This window comes from Phalaenopsis equestris, unplaced genomic scaffold (genome assembly GCF_001263595.1).
Source record: "Phalaenopsis equestris unplaced genomic scaffold, ASM126359v1 Scaffold000217, whole genome shotgun sequence".
In the NCBI taxonomy this organism is placed as follows: domain Eukaryota; kingdom Viridiplantae; phylum Streptophyta; class Magnoliopsida; order Asparagales; family Orchidaceae; genus Phalaenopsis; species Phalaenopsis equestris.
Genome location: NW_018164659.1, coordinates 240,265 through 249,580, shown reverse-complemented (window position 1 = coordinate 249,580; position 9,316 = coordinate 240,265). Strand labels below are relative to the sequence as shown.

The 9,316-nt window shown below is 35.0% G+C and overlaps 1 protein-coding gene across 3 annotated transcripts; it reads right to left on the bottom strand.

The window, feature by feature from the left end:
* Positions 1-454: 454 nt before the first annotated feature.
* Positions 455-3,076, bottom strand: LOC110023144 (probable WRKY transcription factor 21). Of its 3 annotated transcripts, none has more exons than XM_020722410.1 (4): positions 2,935-3,076; positions 1,905-2,870; positions 1,674-1,799; positions 455-990 (listed from the first exon to the last, which is right to left on the bottom strand). In XM_020722410.1, exons 2-4 carry the CDS (start codon positions 2,654-2,656, stop codon positions 846-848), a joined length of 1,023 nt encoding a protein of 340 aa, XP_020578069.1. In that variant the 5' UTR covers positions 2,657-2,870; positions 2,935-3,076; the 3' UTR covers positions 455-845. The 3 variants fall into 3 exon arrangements, with proteins under 3 accessions (XP_020578069.1, XP_020578068.1, XP_020578070.1); XM_020722409.1 differs by having other exon boundaries at positions 1,905-2,853; XM_020722411.1 differs by having other exon boundaries at positions 1,905-2,817.
* Positions 3,077-9,316: the final 6,240 nt, after the last annotated feature.

Genomic DNA, 9,316 nt, shown 5'->3' with positions numbered 1-9,316 from the left:
GACAAGATAGCTACTCTTCTTTATATACAAAATAATTTTCTTAAGGCTATCATAAAAATGCCATTTTTTTTTTAATCAAGCTCTTCTATTTGATCGTTTACCCACCACAATTGATAGAAAAATAAATGAAATGCAGAGATTTCTTTTTTTACCTAACTGTACAAAACAGATGCTGAAAATCAGCAAATTCTTGAATTACATCATAATTATTGGAAAAAACAGTTGGTGTGAAATTCCCAGCAGTTGCATAATCCTAACAAAATGCCATTTTGATACACTTACGTTAACCTACAAATCTAATTTAGGCAATCTAATAACAATCAAAATTTTCTTATTGGCTGGAAAGAAAAAATATTAATAAAACTAAAAACAAAATCAGACTTGCACATTAGACAAAAAATAAAAGGAAAAAAAAAAACATAGCATAGTAAAAGCTAAAACTCAACATAACAGGATCGGCAAACACTAAAAGCAACCATTAAATTGAAAGTATAAGTCACAGGCTCAGATATCTATGCGTGTTGTTTGGTCAGGCCATCATTAACAATTCTAAATAGGATTGCCTGCAGTTCAGCTGAAAGGCAGGTTAACATTAGACGTGCAAAATTAATTAAAAAAAAAATTCATTATTCAAAGAGTTCTAGCGTTTCTTTGTTGATCACTAAAGGAGAGACCAAGGATGTTTTGTACCATTTTTTGCACTCCAATAACTCACAAAATCAACTGATACATTGTTGAATACTGCATCAAAGTTAGCATCCTCAGAAAACGAGCTCATAGGCTGCTGAGAAGGTTGGAATTGAACATAAAGAGCTGAAAATGGTTGCAATAGATCTCCAATAGCTTCAGGTCTGAGCAGACTGGGACATTAGCCTATTGTGATTGTGTTCACCTTCATAAGTAACAATAAGCATGGAAGGATCCTCCAAGCACCTCTCCACATGCTTCCTTGCAGGGCAGCCCCTCATGCTGCTACATTTATAGTATCCCCTGAAGATAAAGATATTTAATCTTATAAAAAATTCATAAAATGTTCATTAAAATATGATGTTCTGGTGTTTCATTGACAAGCAGCTATAGACCAAAATACATTACTACTAATTTTGATGGATCCGTCCGCTTAGTGGTTAATTTGTTACAGTAGAGAGCATTAGCAAAAAGAACAGGATTAAAAATGTCAAAAGATAAGATTTTCAAATCAACATATACATAGTACAAAATTGAAACCATTAAAAAGTACTTAACAACATTTCATTCATTGTTTATGTCAAACCATGTCCCAAGAGAGTTTACTTTACTGGCAAAAATTACAAATATAATTACAAGGCGTTCCCTATTTCTCCTGATTAATAGGACGCCTAGAAGGATTTAATTTGGTCATATAATTATTCTTCACAAAAAAAATCAAGCGAACCAACCAACCTGAAGCACACAGCTTCCATAATTCTCACATAGATGGCTGTCACACCATAACACATGAGTGATAAAACATTTTAGATTAAGATAGAATTACACTGGAGCATATAAAAATTCCGACATGAATTAAACTATTTCTACATCACCATCCTACGCTTGAAGTAAAGTAAATGAAACAAGAGCATAATGCCTATAAAGTCAAAAATAGCGATTTGGGTAAGAAAATAGAATGTAGCATATGAAATATTTAGTTGTACCTAGGGTGAGGAGAACCCTTGATTGGCTTCTGCCCATACTTCCTCCAAGAATACTCATCAGGAGGTATATCAGCAAGCTTATTACTAATGGCAGGAACCTTGATGGATCTCTTCACTCTCAGCTTCCTACAAACATGCCAACCAAAGAGAACAAATTAGCCAGCCTTTAATAAAATACTGCTTAACACCATCCTAAAACCGAATCCACATAAAAAACTGTTGGATTTCAACCTTTTCTTTGAGCAATGGCATCTTCCGCTGCTGGAACATTTTCCACTCCCGTCTTCCCCTCTTCCAGTGCACTTCCTCCGAGAATTAGGGTGCAGATTCGATGGCTCCGATGACTGAGGTCCACCAATCAGGTTAAAAGACTTGGTATCTAACCCTGAAACACTCCCACTCGCATCTATGCTCAAGGATGACAAAAAAGAACGAGTTGTTGATGAAATGGTCTGGGAGCAGCTAGGAGTGTCGAATTTTAGGTTTATGCCACCGTTATTCCCTCTTCTTAGCATTTCAGCCTGAAATTTGATTTGTTGCTGAAGCTGGAAAGCCTGATTCTGCTGATGTTGCTGGTGTTGATGAAGATATTGGAACTGTGAGGCAAGCTGGACAGGATTCGGAGCGGAATGAATTTGCGGCAATGGTTTGTTCTCGAGAAACATTTTTCGGTCCAAATCTCCCGTTCTTGGTAACAAATTCGTACTGGGACTGGCCTTTGCCGCTAATGTAGAATCTAAGACGAGCTTTTGATGATTAAATGGAGTTAGTTGCGCAGATGGCTTCGCCCTCTTCACTCTCGCGTGTCCCATACCATTTCCAAGCAAAGCAGCTAACTTTCTAAATCTGGAAACAGCTTCTCCTGTCTCCACCACGATGTTTCTTCTATGTTGTACCTCATCTTCGGCCTTTGACGCAAGCAAGCTAAGGAGTCTGTGGCCGCTTTCCACGGCTGCCCTATTAGCCGCCTCCACCTCCTCCATCAATTTTCCGACCAAAACCCAAAATTTCAGCAGCGGAAGTAGAAGAGAATCCGGTCTTCAGATAGAATCAACAAAAGAAGTGCCATAATCGATTCATAGAACTGTATTAAGCTCATCAAAAGACCTGAATCAATCTCAGGAGCGAGATCTTCAAAATCCCGCTAAAGCAAATTGGCAGATGAGGGAATCCAGATAATCTTATAAGAAGAAAAATCTACAAGAAATCAATTGCTGAGGAGTAAAATAAGGGAGATGGGATAGAAGCGGTAGGAACCAACCTTAGATTTGGGAGGGGGAAACCCTAGAATTAGTCTAGCGCCATGTAAGACATGAGGTTGGAATCTTGAAGCTTGGGAGGTGTGAAGCCGAAGACCAGACGCAGAAGAAATTTTTGCACTTTTGAGTATTAAATAGCATATGCTAATATAAATATAGAATAAAAAGAGTTATAAATACAAAATTATTAGTCAAGCAACGAGCATATGCTAATATAAATATAGAATAAAAACATAATAGCAATGAGTTATAAATACAAAATTATTAGTCAAGCAACGAGTTATAAATACAAAATTATTAGTTGAAGAAGCTGCAATTAAATTTGCAATTATCGAACAAAGAAATAGCTTAATTGCATTTCAATTTGCCATTTAAACTGTTTAACGACCTCATTAATCATCTTAATTATAAACTAGCTCCTGCACTACCTTTGTTTTTTCTTCTTTATTTTATGTAGAGCGACGAAATTTTTTCAGCCAATAATAGACTGTACATTTGAGCACGCAATTTTTCAATTTTGAAATGCAAAAATATGCCTTCACAATCTTATAAGAATTTTTCTATTATTGACTGCTTCTATCAATTTATTTTAAAAATAAGCATGCACAAATAAAATAATCTGCCGGAAAGGCTTACGTGGTACTTATATTTTATAACATGCATAACATCATAAATATTGATTGTTGAAAGTCCTCAGAACAGCTCTCGTGTTCTTAGGAAGGTCAGTCTATTTTTTTTTTTTTTTCTATTTTAAGCAGCGATTTCAAGATAAATAGTTCTAAGAAGTAGCAGATCGAGTTAGGTGGGAAACTTTGAAATAAATTATAAACAAATATTTGAGATTAACCAAATTAATTCTTGAGAACATTCTATTATATGACCTTCACACGCAATAGAAATCAGATAATCTCGACTTAATGATTCAGGTTTATTATGTCTGAAGACAAGAAAATGTCGCATCCATTCTCGGTGCCAAACTTGAAGAGATTTTTTTTTTTTTGAAATGCGGCGAATTAAATTTCATTAACGATGACACGCTTAATTATTAATCTCACTGTCTCTCTCTCTCTCTCTATATATATATTATTGGAGAACTAAGTAGTGCCGCATTTTGCTTTGCATATTGCCCAATAAGCTTGCTGCGGTGTGCCTAATCCACCTTAACCGTCAGCACGCATGTAATGTAAGGCGGCCACATCTCATCTTGATGTGCAAATGAGTACTGCAAGTCATCAACAACTTTTATCATCAAAGATGATCTCAATGTATTTTTTAATAAAGAATATTTCAAAGTCAAACTTAAAATTATATTGAATTCATCATTTATAATAAAATTGAGTCTCTCAAAAAAGAGCACGACTCTAAACTTGGCTAAATTCAGATCCAATCAAATCCGAATATGTCGTTGAAGTATAATTGGATGATGTGGATTATTAATTGAATGACTAAATGAACTTCAAATTTGACATACTTATGGTCAAATAAATCATTTGGACGTGCAGACTTCAACGACTCTGAGATCCATAAATTGTAGAATCAATAAGACACTCAGATCCTTAAAAAAATCACTATGATCAAGGGGGATCAGTATGAATCGTGGTCTATAGGGGGATCAGTCTGATCAGGCGGCAAAAGATATTATGCGCCAATAAACCAAAATGCTCCTCCCTCAATTGTTATATATATGTAGGTCTCTTCTGTTCACTTTAAAAGGGAAGGGGGACGAAAAAAAGGAGAAGTGAAATTTATAGTTTGTTCAAGAAAGTAGACTCGACAAGTAATCATCAGCCTCTGTGGCCTGCCAGCCACTGTTGACAGCTGCCCGCAATCACCACATATCGTTGTCGCTTGTCAGTAACTACTATTTGCAACCGTTGTAGCTATAATACATCTGTTTTTGAATTTTTTGATACTTGTATCTTTTAATCTATATAAAGCTAAATATAGTTTTTAGTGTATAATTGTAACCCGATCTCTATGTCGTAAGAGAATGGTGTAATAATATATATAAAAACATATTGTGGATTATTTTGACTAGGTCAGACACTGTGGTTTTTTTCTTTCCAGCATTTTTTACATAAAAATTCCTGTTGTCTCATACCGCTACTTTTTTTTTAATTGAATGTGATGGATCTTCGTGCAACACAAAAATATTAAATTATCACTCAACAATTGAAAATTTCTAGCACAATAATTCCTATAAACAGAGCTTAAGATACATTCTCAATTGTACAATTAAAGCTGACTCATAGCACAACAAAATAAATAAATCTCTTGTTGTGCTGATAATTATGGTCATTATGTGCAATAGGAGGACTTTAAGAATGGACGAAATCAGCCTATTCATAGTGGGCAAATACTATATATATATATATATATATATATATTTGGTTTAAGGAGATATTGTTGTCTCCCTACATGTTAGACTAATGAGGAGATTACAAAAGAAAGATCGGCTGGAGAACAATACAGGAATCATCAGTCCTCCCAAAATAACCAAAACAACAATTTGCTTATTTAAGGAAGCAAAATCAAGTTCAGTAAAACCCCAAACAATATGGGGGAACAACACAAGAAAAGAGGGGGAGATTTGGTACATCGAATGAAGCAAAGCAGTCTCCATTAGTCTTGATTAGCAATTCTGAAATGTGGGATATCAATCATGTCTCCCTGCAATAAAAATTGAAGGGTGTGGGGAGGGGTAACAGCAACAGAGAAATCCTTTGAGTTATAACCTTGTTTAGCTAGCCAATTTGCAGGCTGGTTTCCCTCCCTATATATGAAAGTGTAGTGCACCTTGAGCTGTGAGGTTAGCTCTCTGATTTTTTTGATCCAATATGTAAGATGACAGGGTCCATGCTGCTCATAATTCAATATATTAATCACTATTGTAGAATCCACTTCTAACCATAAATTATACCAGCTAGTCATTTTGACAATCTTTAGTGCCCAATAAACATCAACAAGTTCAGTTTCAAGTGCATCAACAGCCATAAAAGGAATGTAAAAGTGTAGTAAGCATTTTCCCAAGTGATTTTTGTAGACACCCCCCACACTTGCTCTTGAATTATTGAAGCTTCCTTCTATATTTATCTTAATAGTATTATGATCTGGAAGTTTCCAGTAGACCCTGTAGACTTGAATCTGGTCAGGCTATCCCAAAGAGTAAGAGTTGGAAATATTAGGGAATATTTTGATTTTAATCATCTTGTGTACATAAGAAAGGTTGTTTCTAACAATCTTATCAGTTTTTGGTATACCATCTTCAAACTTAGCCTTGTTTCTCTCCATCCATATAAACCAAACAACAATGAGGGGTATAGAAGCATAATTCCTCTTATTCCATGTCTTCCAGCAGGTGGTAAGTTTGTCCCAAGTAAAGAGTTTATTATCTATATTCAGGTGTGACAAAAGTTGGTGTCATACTAGTTGGACAAAATTGCATTCAAAGAAGAGATGAAGCAGTGATTCCTCCTCATGTAGACAAAGCCTGAATTTCAAAGGACCCCTTAATCCTTTTAGTTCAAGGATGTCATCAGTAGGAAGTAGTTTATGAAATGCCCTCCAGCAGAAATATGACATGGAAGGGGATAGAAAATTGTTCCAAATGATAGTGCTCCAGGATATGTGCTCCCATTGGAAGACTTTGGAGTAGATAGATTTGGTAAGACTTTGATTGCAGAATGACTGCCAAACAATTTTATCAGGCTTGCTTCTGTCAATTTTAATACTAGTAATTATTGTGACTGAGTTGGCTTGGAGAATATTTGACAGCTTAATTAGAGACCAGTCTTCATTTACCCAGCATTCAGCAACCTTGAGATCAGTGTTGGGGACACTACTGATAAGAGACAACCAATGTTTGGGGCACCAATTATCAAGCCAAACGCTTATATCCCCTTTTCCCAAATCCCAAATAGGAAGATTTTCAGCAGTTTGTCTAATATCCAACATCTTCCCCCAGATTTTGGAATCCCCAGTTTTTTCCTTTCAGCAAGTGTGGGATGTTGGTCTTTATAATATTTGCCCCTCATGAAATTAGCCCACAAAGAAGTCTGGGCTCTAAACTTAATCCATAGCTTACATAAGTTGATTTGAAAGAGTTGGTTAAGACCCTTAAAGCCAATGCCCCCTACTAGCTGTGGTTTAGCCACCTTTTGCCAAGATGCCCAATACATTTGTTGCCTATGTCCTGACCATAGGAACCTATTAAAATCTTCTAATTGGATTTGGTGCTTTTCTTTATATTAGTCATCTGCAAGATATAAGAGGGAAAAGTAGTTAGAATGATTTTCAGCAGTGTAATTCTACCCCCATTAGATAAAAAAGATTGGGTCCACCCATTTAGATAAGAAGTGATCTTATTTATGACTTCCTCGAGTTGTATTTTTCAGGTTCTTCCAGTGAGTAGCATGACACCTAAGTACTTGATAGGAAGCTGGGAGTTGGAAAAGCCAGTATAACTAGAAGCCCATTATTTGTAATTTGGAGATGCTTTCTTATTAAAAATAAGGAGGCACTTCTCAGTACTAAAACACATCCCAGAGTGTGTTTGAAAGTTTTGAAGAGTCTGATACACTTTCCTTATTGCATTCTTATGAGGTCTTGAGAATACCATGATGTCATCAACATAGAGTAAGTGAGTGATGGCTTTGTTGGATCTATGGTGGTAAATAGTATAGCTTTGGTTTAGTAGAGATTCATCCAGAATTCTAGATAAATAGTCAATAGCAATGATGAAGATGGTGGGGGATAAGGGATCCCCTTGCTTCAAACCTCTAGTTGCAGTAAAAGACCCCCCCTCTACAAGTCTTATTCAGATCATGTAGTAGTTCCTGTGCCAAAAGAGTGTTGTCAATAATGGATCTCCCCTTCACAAATGCAGTTTGATTGGGTCTAATGATATGTTCAAGATGGGGCTGAAGCCTATTGACAATGATTTTACTGATTGCTTTACTGATGACAGTGGCTAGAAAAATTGGTCTGAAGTGATTCCAGTTGGTTTGCATCTCAGATTTGGGGATCAGCACAAAAGTAGAGGCACTGAAGTAATGTGGGATATTATTTCCTTGGAAATAACTAGCCACAACAGCTATTACCTCAGGCTTAATAATGTCCCAAGCTTTTTTATAAGATTTTTTATAGAACTCAACAGTGAAACCATCAAAGCCAATTGCTTTGTTGCTATCTATAGAGTTCATAGCCTCCCAAATGTTCTCTTCATCAGGAATTTCAGTAAGTTTTAGGTTAGCTGTTTAATTCAGTTCAGCAGAGAAATAATTTGGATCAATAGAGATTTTGTTATTATGATCTTGATTCAAGAGTTTTTTGAAGTAACTTACTGCATCATTTGCTATTTCAACATTCTCATGTAGCCACTTCCCCTCAGCAGAAGGATACTTTCTTAAATTTGAACTTTCCGTCAATAAAAATTTCATTTACTTTTCATAATGTTACTTTTAAAAGTTTAGTTTCTGGTTTATCTAACTTTGTATTTCAACTGCATTTTAAATAGCATTCACTTTAGTATTTAATATTCAAACTTTGCAATTTACCATTTTTTTGTTTAAATTGTTATTATCATCTTAATAACTTTTTACAGGCATTTCCAACTTCCCTGTGGGATCAATATTTATTATCATCTTAATAACTTTTTACAGACATTTCCAACTTCCCTGTGGGATCAAATATCTAGAGCTCCATTAGAGCCCTTTATTTCCTGAGTGATACATATACTTTTGTTATTTTTAAAAGGGGATTTGACAGTTTAAAAGAGTATTAAAGATACATTATTTTTATTAAAATGACTTTGCTTTGGATTACATTGCATATTTATTATTATATTTACCTTGTGTATTTTGTAATATTGAAAATTACAAAATTAACACACTAAATTCACCCACATCATATTCCGTTAATAAATAAACATATATATTCTACTTTCAAATTCTTAAATACATGGACTAACCATGTGGATTTTGTGGAATGTGTCAAAAGGAATTGGGTCACCATTGAAGGTGTCATTGCATGGTTCATTTTGTGGAATTCTCACAAAAATATTACTAAATCTCATCAACTTTGGAACTATGAGGTATTTGGTGACTTAAATAATTATATTTTTAAAGCAGAAGAAGTTAACTGACTATAAGAACCGGATATAACTAATAAATTATTTGCTAAGGAGTTGGCTATTGCACATAAGAACTTATTGTATGCCGTGAAGTGTAAGTAGGAATTTCTTAAGCAGAAAGCTAAGAAATACATTTTATATAGGGTGATAATAATTTTCATTAATTTCATGCTTGCATCAATAATAAGAGGACAATTAACGCTATCCTTAAGATGAAAGATGAAAATGGGTGCTGGTTAACTGAGCAAGGGAAA

Excerpts from the sequence above, each read along its gene's own strand:
- LOC110023144 (XM_020722410.1), bottom strand. The coding sequence starts at position 2,656 with ATGGAGGAGGTGGAGGCGGCTAATAGGGCAGCCGTGGAAAGCGGCCAC. Across the intron at positions 1,800-1,904 it reads TGCCATTGCTCAAAGAAAAG|GAAGCTGAGAGTGAAGAGAT; the intron begins GTTGAAATCCAA and ends GCATGTTTGTAG. Across the intron at positions 991-1,673 it reads AAGGGTTCTCCTCACCCTAG|GGGATACTATAAATGTAGCA; the intron begins GTACAACTAAAT and ends CTTTATCTTCAG.